The following is a 15,517-nucleotide window of genomic DNA, read 5'->3' on the forward strand; positions in this document are numbered from 1 at the left end:
ATATTTACATATTTTATCGATTTAATTTTTATTTTTATTATAGTTAAATTTAATTCTTAATCTTTTAAAAAAGATAAATTATTATTTTAATGAAAATATTAATTAAAATGTTAACATTTTAACTCGGTAATAAAATATGGTTAAAATTAGCTAAAAAATAGAGTAAGAATAAAATTGATAAAAGATATATATGTTGAGGTCTAAATTATCTTTGTTAATAGAATAAAGATCGATAATAAATAAATTCAAAAATCTCCATCCCTTCAACATCCTTCACAGCAGGAAAAGTAAAAATGCAAGCTTGCAGATTCCAACTCCATTATCCTCAACCTCTGCTTAAACATCCGACCACCACCCCACCCATACCCAAAGACGGCGGTCTTCTTTTCCGCCAAAAGCTCCTGTACCTCCAATCCTTAAACATCAATCCCCACAAAGCTGTCAACTTAAACCCTTCCCTCCGTTCCACCCCACTTTCATCTCTCATTTCCCTCGAACGCTCCCTCTCTTCCGTCGGCCTCTCTCGCCCTTCCATCGGCCGTATTCTCGACATGTGCCCCCTCCTCCTTACCTCCGACCCTCTCCCTCCCATTAACTTCCTCCTCCACGAAGTCTCCCTCCCTTTCCCTCATCTCCCTCTCTCCCTCACCCGTTGCCCTCGCCTCTTAGTCTCCTCCGTCCCCACCCAACTCCGCCCAACTCTTCTTTTCCTCACTTCCCTCGGCCTCGTCCTGAATTCCCATACTACCCTTCTCTTAGTTTCCAACGTGGAAAACACGTTGAAACCCAAAATTAACTTCCTTCAATCTCTGGGTTTTGACGAGCCGGAGGTGAACCACATGGTGGTGAGATCACCCGGGCTGTTGACTTTGAGTGTGGAGAACAATATGAGGCCTAAAGCTGAGTTTTTTTTGGAGGAAATGGAAGGTGACTTGGAGGAATTGAAAAGATTTCCTCAGTATTTTTCGTTTAGTTTAGAGAAAAAAATTAAGCCGAGGCATAGAGCTTTAGTGGAATATGGGTTCAAATTGCCATTGTCAAAGATGTTAAAGATCAGCGATGGAGAATTTACTGCTAGATTGATTGAGATGCGATTGCAAAGAGTTCATAAGAGATAGCTTTTTCTCTTTTTTTTTTGGTTCAATTTTGAGTCATTGTTGATATTTACTAGGTTTCCCATTGAAGAATATGTATCTGTAACATAGTGAGTTTAATTTTAAGCAGCCATGTGCAATTTAAAGATATTTCAATCATTTGCTGATATGTGATCTTTTTACTTCGTTTATGGTACACTGTCTATCACTCGTCTCGTAGAGATTGCTCAGCCTAATATGTCCTAGGTCCCTTGGAATGAGATTGAAATGGCGGTTTACTCTGGTTCCAAAGGAATGCTGTTGCCATTTAGGAGACTTAAGCTTTTTATTTGTTTCAATGGAGTGCCAATAAATACAATGGTTTTGAGTCTCAGAATTCTACTTTGATCATTTCCTTATCTGCTCTGTCTTTAAATTCCACTGTTACTTGATCTTTGTTTAATGATCGTTGAAGCTAGCTATTAACACTCATAAAAAGTGTGAGCTTAGAGATAAGTATGGCTAATTGTTTGGTTTCTGCTTCTTCATTTTATCATTGCTTGGAATTTTGGTTCATACCATTGCACTTCTTTCAATAGCATTGAATCTGTTTGTGGTAAGGTGGCTTGTGCTTTAATTTATCAACTTGAGGAATTTAGCCCGCTGGAAATGCTCCGCTATGATGATTCTTAGACTTGAGGGATTACAAGGAAGCAAGTTTGTGAATAGGGATTGAAACTGCTGCTAGTTATTTTCTGAAGTCTACAAGATCATGCTTGATACGGTAATAACAAATCAGGACTTGCCTGTGCTTGTTACCCTCCAATGGAAGATCAATGAATGTTTGCTATTATGTAAATTTAAAAAATTTTAAAATATAAAAAGTTCATGAAATTTTTTAAAAAAATTAGCATGAAATACATGTAAAATTGTAAATTATCATACAAACACTATGTTCAAATATCTAAAATTTTAGTCAATATTTTTATTAAAAAAATATGATTCAAATCGATAAAAATGTAAATGATAAGATTATGCCTTAATAATTAACTCAATAGTTTGTAAATGAGGCCAAGGTTGGCAAATTGGGGGATGCAAAATGGGCTGAGCCCAACGTCATTACTGTGGCAAAAGACATATTATTGTAGTGGCATCTCTTAACACATTAACACCAAGTAGTGCAAATAATACCAAGTTTTTGGGTCATTCAGTTCCAGTGTTGGTGACCCAAAGCTTGATAGAAAGAAAGACGGTGAATGGCATAGCATAATCTGCACAGAGGGATCGAAAGACGGAAAGAGTGTGAAGCTTCTTGTTGTTGTTTGCGGTTGATTAGGCCTTTTGGTTTGGGGTTTCATGATGGATGGTGACAGATACAGTGTTGAATTGATTGCGATGGAATGTTTTTTTGTTCCCTGCCTGCCTTCACTCCCTCAGCGTTTCCTGCCTTATGGCTTATGAACCCTAATTACTAACCAAGGTCAGTCAATTAGTCTCTACTATTGTTTAACTTTAGTAGATTATTGAATCAATTCTTGTGCAACACTTTCTGGGCATGTGAATCTCATATGTTATTGGTTTTTTTTGGTTTCCTATCGATTTTCTGGAAAGACCTAATTTTACAAACCTTAAATTCTGTATTAATCTCTGTAATTTAAAGTTGTAGATTTAATAGTCTTTTTTAAAATTTAAAATTTCATAAATTAAGTTTTGCTATTTTCAAAATATGCTATTTTCAAAATATGCGGCGGTGAACATATTATCCTATCTCTAATATCGTGTTAACTTGTTATTTCCACGTATTAAAAATCCAGTTAATGGGTTAACTATGGCATTTACGACAAGATTGAAATTTCAAAATTCAAAACAATAGGGACTTGCAATAATTCAATTGGAGAATATGGACTAAATCTACAATCATACATATAGTACATTGAATCTAATATGATTGGTTTTATGGTTTCCTATCAATTTTACAAAATTTTTGTTTGTTCCGATGTGTTCTTTTGGTGCTATTACATTATTCAAATGTTTATATTGGTTTTTTTTCTTTTGTTGTTGTTCAAGGGTTGCTGTTGCGGTCTACGCCTGAGCTGGAGGATTACTTGCTAAAATTGTTGGCTGCTGAGTGGTGACATAATAATATTAGCAGCTAATTGTTAAATATTCATGCTTTGATTTTACTTTGTTGAGTAATATCATATTAATAAAGAAAGAAAAAAGGAAAATGTATGGGAGAGGTGGTCTTGATAGATTCAAAAAAGCTCAATCCTTGGAACCCTTCTCGGTATCCCTGAATTCTTCTTCCCCCAAAACCGCACCCAAAGCTGGTCAAGTTGAGCAACATTCACATATTCAAAATGCAATTGCTCAGCCTCAGCAAGAGGAGGATGTTCAATCCAAGCCAGCCACTCAGGTTGGGGCCAGTCAATCCACTTGGCAACCTCCTGATTGGGCTATTGAGCCTCGCCCTGGTGTCTACTATCTTCAAGTTGTCAAGGAAGGACAAGTGCTCGAAACCATTAATATCGATAAACGCAGACTCATCTTTGGCAGGCAATATCATACTTGTGATTTCGTGCTTAATCATCTCTCCGTTTCACGTCAGCATGCTGCTATTGTTCCTCACAAGAATGGCAGGTCATTTCTATTCCTATTGCTTTATTTATTTATGGTAATAGAAGATTTAAAACTAAAGTTGGTTCTGCTCAAGTTATTTCTCTTGGATTTGTAGTAATTGGTAGACAACATAGTCTATTCCTCATTACATGAAATATTTATCTTCACTCTTGCATTTATATATGTACGTATATAGTATTTATGTCTGAAGCTGGTAAAAATACCATGGAGGTCTCTATACTAGGAGTCAGATTGTATTTTGCTCCTTTTACTTAAAAGATGGGTAAATTAGTCCCTATATGTTAGATCAAAGAGTAAACAAGTTCTTTTTATTAAATTTTTTATCCATTTCTACTATTGAAGATTGGCGTGGTTAATGCAATAACCAGACAACCGCATGAACATCATGCTCATGTACAGGGACCAGTTTTTAGTAGTAAAAATGGTTAAAATTTTTGACAGGACCAATTTGCTCTTATTATACGGATTAATTGGCCAATAGAGGGGGCAAAATACAACCCGATTCCTAATACAAGGCCTCCATGGTATTTTTACCATCTAAAGCTCCCAACTTATTTTAGAACCTCTTGTAATAATGTGTTATTCACCAGCTCTTATAATCTCAACAGCATATATGTCATTGATTTGGGATCAGCGCATGGAACCTTTGTTGCAAACGAGCGTCTGACAAAAGATACACCTGTTGAGCTTGAAGTAGGTCAATCTTTACGTTTTGCGGCATCAACGAGAACTTATATCTTAAGGAAGAACAATGCAGCTCTATTTCCTCGTCCTCCACCCCCCACCGAGATAAATCTACCCCCACGGCCTGATCCTTCTGATGAAGAAGCTGTCGTAGCTTACAATACACTTATAAATCGTTACGGTCTGAGCAAATCTGACTTGCTGCCCAAATCCATCTCATTAGCTGAAAGTGAAGACAGCACACTGCCAGAGAGAGCCACTAAAAGAATGAGGAAACTAAAAGTTACCTTCAGGGATCAGGCTGGGGGAGAGCTGGTCGAAGTTGTTGGAATTTCAGATGGTGCAGATGTAGAAACCGAAACGGGACCCATAGGTGTAAAAGAAGGAAGTCTTGTTGGAAAATACGGATCTCTTGTACAAACAACAGTAATTCCTAAAGGTAAGGATGTATCGTCTGTAAAAGAAGATGGTGTTTCTCAGAAAGGTGTGACTGATAAACTGCAAGAATTGTTGAATAAGGTAAAAAATACACCAAAAGGTGGGATTTATGACGATCTTTACGGAGAATCTTTATCCGAAAAAGTGGGTTCTTCTTCGTGGGCATACACTTGTGATAGTGCTCCTACAGGAGATGATGTTGTTGGTGGTGCCTCAAGTGGTAAACCTGGAACTAAGTCTGCCTCATATGATGATAGTGAAGATGATTTATTTGGTGATTGATTGATATGCTCTTTGGCAACAATTTTCCCACATTGGATTTTTGATTAAATGACACAAAAGTAAGTTCTTTCTGGCCTTAGTAGCAAAAGCTTGTTATTAACTCTTTTTAAGATGGAGAAATTTTCGTTGTAATTTATTACTAAACTTCCTTTGTACAATGGATTGTCAACCTCTGATTGGGGATTTTAAAGTCCACGTTAGAGTATGTTTTCATTGCTTTTTGTTCTACTCTTACTCTTGGCATGAACTAGAAAGTGGCCATGGTTAACGATAAAAAATTACTAAGAGGAGTAAAATCGTACATTAAATAAAGAGTAAATTGAGTTTTCTGTTATAAATTCTATGATAAAAGTATTAGAAGTTAGATTGTATTTTGTCTCATTTATTCAAAAAAATGATAAATTAATCTTTGTACATTAAATTAAAAAGTGAATTAGACTTTTCGGTTAAAATTTTCATTCATTTATGTTGTTAAAAATTGGAATCAAACAATGACACAATAACGTGTTATGTGCACTTTATGCTAATTAATCTTTAGCAAAAGAAATGGATAAATTTTTTAATAAAATAATTAATTTATTTTTTGATTTAATGTACATAAATTAATTTATTTATTTTTTTAATAGAGAGAGTACAACACAATTTTACTCATATTAAAAGGGTTTATATGATACTTTTATCAAATTTCATTAATTTATTTTTTGATTTAATATATATATATTTATTTATTTATTTTAAGTAAAAATACAAGATATAATTGACGTTTTACTATTTCAACCCATCATTAACACCAACATATCTGTTATGGTTTTATTGGGTCATACAGACACTTATCTCGAAGTGAAATCATTATTCCTTGTATTAGTGATTTTGGGTGTGGATGAGCAGTCAAATGTGGGTTATTAAGCTACGTGCCACATGAGATTTGAAGTAAAAGTGTGGTGATGGTTTCTTTAGGTGATTTACATCACAACATTAAAAGTCCCAACTTACAGAATTTTCTTTATTCCTTAGTGGACTTTTAACTTTAGTGTTGTTTGGTGCCGTACAATTTAGGAGACTTAAAACAAACACCTTTTCCATGGTTAAAACTTACGATTGTAGCAGTAAAAGTACACAACTTCTGATTGGGTCCAAAGCTCAGCCCAGTGGGGTTTCTTCTCCCATATCCACTCTACTTTTAACACAAACAAACAAAAAAAAAATAGTTCACCGCCTAAATCGTAAAAGTTTTTATATTAAAAGTCTGATTGTATTTTATTTTATTTAATAATAAATAAATAAATTAGTGTCTGTATATTAGATCAGATAGTAAATTGATCTTTTATATTAATTTTTTTTTCTATTTTTACCATTAAAAACTAACATGATTAATGAAATAACTAGAAACGTGTTTGTACATCATGTTGATTTATAAGGATCAGTCCTTAAAAGTAAAAACTGATAAATCTTTTAACAAAATAATCAATTTACTCTTTTAACTTAACATACAGAGATTGATTAGAATATTTTTTTAATATGAAAAAAAATATATTTAGTTAATATTGATTGATTTAATTATTATTTGGTTAAACAGTCCACAATTGAATTAAGTTAAGCCATCTACTTTATCTTTCACACAAGGGACTGAAAAGATGTGGAGGACCCTCCCCTTCGACATCCACCTTATGCCAACGGACGAGTGTGACCCCCACAACTAGATTTTCTTTACTTACTCTTTTATTTTAATATTAATAATATATTAATATTTAAATTTGATAATTAAGTTTATTTTGGTATTTTTATTTTTATTTTTGTTAATTTTAGTACGATAATTAGATACATTTTGGTCTTTAAAATTAGATTTTGTCAAGATTTGACTAGTGCAACATGATTAGATTGGTTAGTCGGACTAATTGGATTGAAAATCAATTGATATATTAGTCTAAACAAATGAGTTGAACTAGTTGAAACGAAAACGACTCGAAATAGGTAAAAATCGAAAATTAAGACAAAAATCAGTTATTGAATAGGTTGAACCAGTTTAGTAATTTTTTTTAATTTTAGTTATTGTTAGTCTAGTAATTAAATAAGAACTTGTAATCTGATTGGTTTAATTACTGATTTAGTTATTAAAATACTAGATATCACATTTTAAGATTATATAAAATTTACAAATTTCATGTAGTATAATCTGATAGTGCCACATCATCAAAATTTTAAAATATTCAATTTCTTATACAGCCAAAAGCACAGGCAAAAGAGGACATGAACAGAGAACAAAATGGTAGAGACGTATGTAAAGGTCGTTGCCTTAATAAATACAAGTAGACTGAGATGGGGAAAATATATAAAACGTGAAGAAAAGAAAAGAAAATGGGAAATGAGGGACAAGGGTGAAATAGATTGAAATGCCTTGTCTGAATTTGGCCTGCGAAACAACCAACAGGCAAGGGGTCAGACGGCATCCCATCAACACTGATTTTCGGAGGAGTGATATGAACGGTACAGGATATGACACGTGGTGACCATGCAAATCGTGTAATGGCAATGATGGCCTAAGGGACAAGGGTCTAAATGAGATGGGAGAATACACCTACATAGTGGGGGGTACCATGATGACTAATGTACACAACCATCTTTTTGCGTAATTAGCCCCTTCTTTAATTTTAAGTCTTCAACCCACTACTCGTCCCTTTGCTTTGGCCTTTTTTCTTTTTGGGTAAATTTCATTGATAGTCATCCGAGTTTCCTTTTTGGTCACTCATCTATGAAAAATAACAAAATAGTCACCCAACTATTTAATTGTATTTTTTGGTCTTCAGTGAACTAATGATGGCAACTTTTAAAATTGACATAGTAATAACTTTAACCTCAATATTTATATATTTGTATCAATCTAGTCTTGATTTTAAAAATTTAACCCTCAATATTTACACATTGTGTGATTTAGTCTTTTTTATAGTTTTACTTTTCTTTGTGATCCTTTCATCTAAAAAGCTAAAATAAATAAATTTTTAACTAAATAATTAATTGAAAATATATAAAAAGTAGAAATACCTAGAAATATAAGATAATAATTTTTATATTTTCTCATTCTTTTAAAATTAACCCTCAATGTCATAAAGAAAAGAAAAACTACAAAAAAAGACCAAATTATACAATGTGTAAATGTTGAGGGTTAGTTTTTTTGTAGAATCAAGTCTAAATTGACATAATTTATAAATGTTAAGAATTAAAGTTGCTATTATACCAATTTTAAAAGTTGCCACTTTTCGAAAACTGATGAACAAAAAAGACAAATTTGAATAGTTGGTGACCAAAAAAGAAATTTACTAATAGTTAGGTGAAGATTTTGTAACTTTTCATAGTTGGATGACTAAAAAAGAAACATACTGATAGTTAGGTGAGCACAAGTGTAATTTACCCTTTTATTTTCCTATAATATCAAAGCCTATCCTCCCTGTTTTACGGTTTTGATTCCTTAGTTTTTTTAAACAAACAAAGGGAGACCCTTCCCCTCCCCACAAATAGATGATGGATGTTAGAAGATGAAAAAGAAGGGACTATACCTTAAATCCTACTTTCTTTTTTTCTTTTAGGATTCGATTCAAAGAAGGTAATGATGGCAAGCACACACACCATTGATGATACATTACAATGTTGACTAATCCCAACAAACCACTTTCTCTGTCTTATTGGTAAGACATTAGGGACACCCCCTCCCCACCATTTTCCCTTTACTTGTGTCTAATTGAAACCCCATAAGCTAACCTAACCCTCTCTCTTTCTCTCTATTTCTTTTAGCTCCCCATTTACAAGTTATTACATGCATGAAGCAATTCATATATCCTTTTCATGCCTCATCATCATCATCATCTTGTATGCAACTGCAATTGCATGATGTAAACTTGTTAGCTTTCTTACTTTACCATACACACACAAAACAGTCTCTCTCTCTCTCTCTATATATATATATATAGAAAGTACAGGTTCTTTCTTGTTCTGCTGCACTCAAGGGTAAAATATTAGTATCTAATTGCAGCTTTTTGGCATATCCTTTTAAGTCGATAACAGCTAGTTGCTGCAATGTTTGGAATAAGTTACTTTAAACTTCCACAAGCATATGATTAAGGGTATGTCTTTTAAGTTTTGATTTTTGATTTTTTTATTTTTAGTGATGATATACTCTTTCCTAGTGATGATATACTGCAAATTCTGTTATTACAATGCCTTCAAGGGGATGATTTGATTGATAGAAATCTCATTACTTGTTATTATTGGTTTCCCACTCCAACTAAAAGCACTCTCTCAAGTGTGTGCATATATTATGGATTATCACATATATAGTTTTTGCTTTCCCACAAGATTGAAATTTAAAAAATAAAAATTACTTTGAAAAGTTATAAAAGAAAGCTTTTTTTTTTAAGTCTTCCTAAAATCATTGTTATATGACCTCCTTCATTTTCATTATTAGTGTTTGCACCATCGAAAGCTTTTCTTTTATTTCTTTTTTAATCGAAAGTTTTCTTTTCATAAAACAGCTTTAATGTTAAAAAGCTATATTGATCTCTAACATTAGATCAACTTAAACTTAAGATATTTTTTTCTATTTTTTGATGGATATTGTCATTGTCTAGAGTTGAACTAGCCAAACTTAGAAAAAAAGAAACTTAATGGCTCAATAACTTAAATAAAAATTTTCTAATAGTTAAATGATCATTTTATAATCTTTTAAAATTGAGTGATTCAAAATATAAATTCACTAATTGGTTAATTACTTTTATGTGTAATTTACCAAAAAAAAAAGGGGAAAAAAGAAGAATAAAAAAACGATACAAAGCTTTTTCAAATTTCTGGGCAGATCTCTTTATAACTTTTGAAAAGACTGCAGATATATAAGTTGAAAAGCTTTGGAAGCCATTTGAGCAACGCCTGCCATGAACAAGCATGTAATGGAATCTTCATGTTCATAAGGTAAGCTTTTCTTATTTTGCTTTTAAAAACAGTTGTGGGTCATTTTCGTATTAGTCTAGACTGCCATACTTGAAGCTCTTAGGTTTAAATAATAGTTGAATATGGATATCGAAATATTAAAAAAATTTAAAAGGTGATCATGTTGGATGAAGTGTCGGTCAACCAAGTTGTAGGATATTCATTTTGGGTTGGCAATTGTGTCTGAATGCACTCAATGACAACCACGAAAGCAAAAACCTCAGCCACTTATTTTTTATTGTATCCTTTTCAAAGTATAAAAGAGAGCATAAAAATATTATTAGTCACAACCCATTTTCCTCTGTATTAAATGACTGTATCCAAATGTTAACTCATGCCATGCTATTTATAATTTCAAAGATTAATTAATATCCATCATTTCATCCGAACAACAATATCAAAACTCTAAAAAAAGAAAATTAACTCATAATTACTGTCGACCAGATATTATTTCCATGGAAAAAAAAACACCATTAGTATAACTGCATGCGCTAGAGCAGTGATATATGTTCTTCGACTATCCACCAAAATTAATGTAAGTGAGCGACCTTGCTATAATTCTGTATATGCTGTTATACAATAATTTGAGCTCTTTTTGCACTGTTCTTAAGCTTCATGCTCTGGACTTTGTGTCAATTATGAGTTTATTAAATCAAAGTATTCTAAATAATATATATAGGCTTTTCGTTTTCCTAGTATGGTATATGGAAATTGCTTTATCTTATCAAATATATATATAGAATAGCAGTAGATACATATAAGGCCAAGTTTCATTCATTAAGTGGGAACCAGGTTCTGGGGGTTTTCAGTTTCATGTAGTTACATGTGTCTGGTAATAAGCAAAAAAAAGCTGAAAAAACTTAAGCACTAACTTCAATGGAAACTGCCAAAGATTGAAAGGGTATTAGCTGATATATTATTACAGCAAGGTTGGGGTTGTTTTGTTTCTTCAAGACTCTTCTATGTCAGTGCATGACAGCAAAGAAATATAAGTGATTTTATCTTTTTTGATTTTGCAGGTAAAAGACATAGTATTACAGGCTAAAGGGTCTTGTAGGGTTGTAAACAGGGAACTGGTGAAGTTGATGGGACCCTTTGTGTTGAATAAAAGTTAAGGTAATTTTTTTCTTTTTTTTTTTTTGACAAACTTCACAATGTAAAACAAATACATTGATTGCATTTGTCTGTAACAGTTCAAATACTGATTACTAAAGGCTCTAGTTTCATAGAACCTTTTTTTATAATTTTACTTTACTCTTCTATACATTCTATATTCCTTCAGCTTCTTTTTTTTCTCTCACTTTCCTCTTTTCATCTTCTTTTTGCCATGTTTATGAACTTCATAGGGTGTTTACTGGAGTCTAGTTAAGGCGATATGTTTCAGTTTCTTACATGTCTTTTTCAGTATATATCTGCCAAAGACCAAAATCCAATATGTTGAAAAGAACCAAAAGGGTTAAGTCTGGTTCAACTGTGCTTGTCAGATTATGCATGTGCACGTGTTTATGACTGTGGGTTCTTTTTGCTGTTTGTATTATATAATACATATGTTCAGCTACTTCATTTTCATGTGTTTACTGTGTTGCAATCAAATGTTGCAGTGTTGCAAAGGGAAAAATTAATCAGAAGAAACATGAAGTTTATGAAAATTGGGACAAAACCAGACACCTTCTACACAGAAGAGGCTACCAGGTATAACAAGTGTGACCATGTTTATTATTACAGGATAAATCTAATAGTTTTGGTCATTTGGCAATGTAGGACTGTGATTTCTGACATACCAAGTGATCTTACAATAAGGATTAACAATGTTTGTTTTCTTCTTCATAAGGTATACTTCACTGACTTCATGTATTCTTGCCTTATTTCAATGGTTTCTACTTTCTAGCATATATATATGCATCATATTCTTAGCTGCAGATTCCACTTGTTCCGAAGTGTGGTCTCTTACAACGGCTCTGTTCCGACGCTGATGATTCCGACATTGTTACGATCGATCTTCACGATGTTCCGGGGGGTGAAGATGCTTTCGAACTCTGTGCTAAATTTTGCTATGGGATAACGATCAATCTCGGTGCACATAACTTTGTTCCTGCATTTTGTGCTGCTAAGTTCCTTAGAATGACTGAATCTATTGAGAAAGGGAATTTTGTTCTGAAACTTGAAGCTTTCTTCAATTCATGCATTCTTGAAGGTTGGAAAGACTCCATCGTCGCACTTCAAACCACGATCAAGTTACCTGAATGGTCTGAAAACCTTGGAATCATTAGAAGGTGCATTGATTCTATTGTAGAGAAAATCTTGACACCAACATCAAAGGTTTTTTTTTTTTTCTTTTTACATTTATTTTGCTACTTGAGAAAAAAGTATAATGAGACTCCTGTACTAGGAGGTAAATTTAGAAGTCAAATTATATTTTGTTTCCTCTATTAAAAAAAGTAGTCAATTTAATCATCATACCTTAGATCAAAGAGCAAATACTTTATCGATTTATACTGTTAAAAACTTGCGTGACTCATAGAATAACTAGATAGTGACACAGCACCATGCCACATGTACCTTATGCTAATGTACAGAGACTAGTTTTTAACAATACAAATAGATAAAAATTTTAGCTAAAGAATTAGTTTGCTCTTTGATCTAATGTATAAAGATTAATTTGTCTATTTTCTGAATATATGAAGCAAAATGCAATACTTTTACTTGCAAAAAACATATGATACGTTAGGTTGAATTATATGAATTCGTGCAGGTTTCATGGTCCTATACTTATACTAGACCAGGGTACATAAAAAAACAACACCAGTCTGTTCCGAAAGATTGGTGGACGGAAGATGTATCGGATCTCGATATAGACCTTTTCCGATGCATAATAACAGCAGTAAGATCGACATATATACCACCGCCACAGCTCATTGGTGAAGCTTTGCATGTGTATGCATGTCGTTGGCTACCGGACACTACAAAGTCTAGACCTCTCCATAGTTCAGGGTCACAAACCGAAGAATCCAGGGAAAAAAGTAGACGGATCCTCGAAGCTATCGTAAGCATGATTCCGTCTGATCGAGGCTCGGTTTCGATAGGTTTCTTGTTAAAGCTTCTTAGCATTGCAAATTATTTAGGAGCATCCCCTGTAACAAAGACTGAACTGATAAGGAAAGCTGGCCTGCAATTTGAGGAAGCAACACTTAATGATATGTTGTTTCCTTCACAGTTGCCCACTGATCAACACTTTTATGATATTGATTTGGTTGCGGCTGTATTGGAAAGTTATTTGGTGTTATGGAGAAGACAATCCCCTTTGCCTACAGAAAATAGCCACATTGTTAGATCGATTAGAAAGATTGGGAAGCTTATTGATTCGTATCTTCAAGTTGTTGCAAGGGATGTGAATATGCCAATATCAAAACTAGTTTCTTTAGCTGAAGCATTGCCAGATGTTGCTAGGGAAGATCATGATGGTCTTTATAAAGCCATTAATATTTATCTCAAGGTAAGACCAATTTACTGATCAACTGCATGTTATGGATAGGGTTAAATTACCTTTTGGGCATCAACTTCGTAACTATTCTCACATTGGGTTTGAATTTTTTCTTTGTCTAAGGTTTTGAACTTGGCTTCTCACATTGGGTTTGAATTTTTTTTTTCTAAGGTTTTGAACTTGGCAATTGTCAAGTTTAGGGGTTAACTTGAATAAAAAAAAGTTCAAACCTTAATGTGAAAATATATTTCTAATTTAGAGTCTAACTCAAATGGTGAATTGACCCTTATGGATAAGCATATACATACACACATAAATCAGTCTGTTTTATATGTTCATTCATTGATATAAACAGGAGCACCCGGACGTAAGTAAAGCAGACAAGAAAAGGATGTGCCGAATGCTGGACTGCCAGAAACTGTCCCCAGAGGTACGTGCTCATGCGGTGAAGAACGAGCGGCTACCACTGAGAACAGTGGTCCAAGTCCTGTTTTTCGACCAAGAGAGTGGTTCCAGGTCCACAACTCATAAACCAGAGTCAATCACCAGAGCAAGACAAGCACCAATTGAAGCAGAAGCCAAAGAAGAGTGTGACAAAAAGGTGCAACATGAAGGGACAAAGAGTAGCAGCAGGGTAACTGAAACCAGTGAAAGAGAAATTCAGAAGAGAATGGAAGCCAAAATGGTGAGAGGAGATTCAGAGAAAGGCAAAGAAAGGAAAGGGGAAACCAATTCAACTGCCAAAATGATGGAACCTAAACAGGTATTTCAAAGGAGAAGTAGTAGATGAAGAATTATTGATTTGAAAGATATAATATATATAGTGTTGAATAATTGTCTTTGTTATTGTGTTTTTCATGTACACTTTTTTTTTCTTTTTTTTTTTTGCATACATATGATATTAAATTGCAGCAAGCAATGCACCATTTGTAATAGCTTAGGAAAGAGATTTCTTTTAAGCTGTAAAGACCAATAAATTATAAGCTTAGCATTCCATCCATCCTTAGTATTTTATTTATTATGAGTTTAATACAATAAAAAGGTTTGTATTTGAATTGAACCATTTGTTCACTAGTCTTGTTCCTATATGGTAGGATTCTTGTTCATCATAATGGAGCCTAAACCTATACTCTTCGGCTAAAGATGCCACACTTCTAAGTCTAGAAATTACACTTCAGTCTCTTTATTATGGTAATTTTTTAAAAACGTATTTTTATATGATTTTTTTATGTCATAAAAAGTGTTTTTCAGAAAAGAATTTTTTTTAGATTGAGTCTTAGTTCGATTGGTACAGATTTTGTTGTTAATACAGAAAGACGTAAATTCGAATGCATTGAAAGGCATTATACTTCTATTTATGGGTTGAGGAGAGACTAATGGGTAGTTTTAAACATTGTGTCAAAAAAATAAATATGACAAATTAAACATTGTTACTCATTTTTTAAATTGACAAGAGGCTAAATTATTCAATTTTTAGATGGATCAATTTATTTAATTTTAAAATTAAGACACCACTTTTGAGTTTGAACTTTGAGCCCAATTAGCCCAATATATAAGTATTGAACTTAGCAATTTGCAGACCAAAAATTCATTATCTGAATCAAAAGAGACATGGCAATGCCAAGATATCGTCCCCTTCATCTCTGTCTACTCATCTTGCTCATCTACACCACTCCTTCCATAGGAGGACTCAATGGCACCGAGCTCCTCAAGGCGGCCTGCAACCAAACGTCCGACTACGCATTCTGCTATGCTATTTTAACTGCCGACCCCAACGCAGGTGGCCCACAAGCCCTTGCCGGCGACCTTGCTAATGCTGCTTTACGTTTAGCTCAAACCAAGGCCACCCACGCGCAATCCCTCATACCTCTCCTCCTTCAAAATGCCACCACCTCTTTGGACCACAACCGTCTCCAAATGTGCCAAAGTAGCAACAACAAGGCCA

At 33.6% G+C, this 15,517-nt stretch overlaps 3 protein-coding genes across 16 annotated transcripts; all 3 read left to right on the forward strand.

Annotated features, from left to right (window-relative positions):
* The first annotated feature begins 212 nt into the window (after positions 1 to 212).
* LOC107960139 (transcription termination factor MTEF1, chloroplastic) lies at positions 213 to 1,261 on the forward strand. Its single transcript, XM_016896416.2, has one exon. The coding sequence runs from the start codon at positions 294 to 296 to the stop codon at positions 1,116 to 1,118; it is 825 nt and encodes a 274-aa protein (XP_016751905.2). The 5' UTR covers positions 213 to 293; the 3' UTR covers positions 1,119 to 1,261.
* Positions 1,262 to 2,236: 975 nt separating this feature from the next.
* On the forward strand, positions 2,237 to 5,330 carry LOC107960138 (protein phosphatase 1 regulatory inhibitor subunit PPP1R8 homolog). 2 transcript variants are annotated; one of them, XM_016896414.2, is made up of 3 exons: positions 2,237 to 2,553; positions 3,141 to 3,713; positions 4,304 to 5,330. In XM_016896414.2, exons 2-3 carry the CDS (start codon positions 3,301 to 3,303, stop codon positions 5,115 to 5,117), a joined length of 1,227 nt encoding a protein of 408 aa, XP_016751903.1. In that variant the 5' UTR covers positions 2,237 to 2,553; positions 3,141 to 3,300; the 3' UTR covers positions 5,118 to 5,330. The 2 variants fall into 2 exon arrangements, with proteins under 2 accessions (XP_016751903.1, XP_016751904.1); XM_016896415.2 differs by having other exon boundaries at positions 2,239 to 2,553; positions 4,322 to 5,330.
* A 3,508-nt stretch (positions 5,331 to 8,838) lies between these two features.
* Positions 8,839 to 14,572, forward strand: LOC107960136 (BTB/POZ domain-containing protein At5g47800). Of its 13 annotated transcripts, none has more exons than XM_041116475.1 (8): positions 8,839 to 9,232; positions 9,984 to 10,073; positions 11,111 to 11,207; positions 11,693 to 11,783; positions 11,853 to 11,922; positions 12,006 to 12,410; positions 12,844 to 13,584; positions 13,928 to 14,572. In XM_041116475.1, exons 4-8 carry the CDS (start codon positions 11,725 to 11,727, stop codon positions 14,360 to 14,362), a joined length of 1,710 nt encoding a protein of 569 aa, XP_040972409.1. In that variant the 5' UTR covers positions 8,839 to 9,232; positions 9,984 to 10,073; positions 11,111 to 11,207; positions 11,693 to 11,724; the 3' UTR covers positions 14,363 to 14,572. The 13 variants fall into 13 exon arrangements, with proteins under 13 accessions (XP_040972409.1, XP_040972414.1, XP_016751898.2 ...); XM_041116480.1 differs by having other exon boundaries at positions 12,012 to 12,410; XM_016896409.2 differs by having other exon boundaries at positions 9,991 to 10,073.
* Positions 14,573 to 15,517: the final 945 nt, after the last annotated feature.

Source organism: Gossypium hirsutum, chromosome A06 (assembly GCF_007990345.1).
Source record: "Gossypium hirsutum isolate 1008001.06 chromosome A06, Gossypium_hirsutum_v2.1, whole genome shotgun sequence".
Lineage (NCBI taxonomy): Eukaryota > Viridiplantae > Streptophyta > Magnoliopsida > Malvales > Malvaceae > Gossypium > Gossypium hirsutum.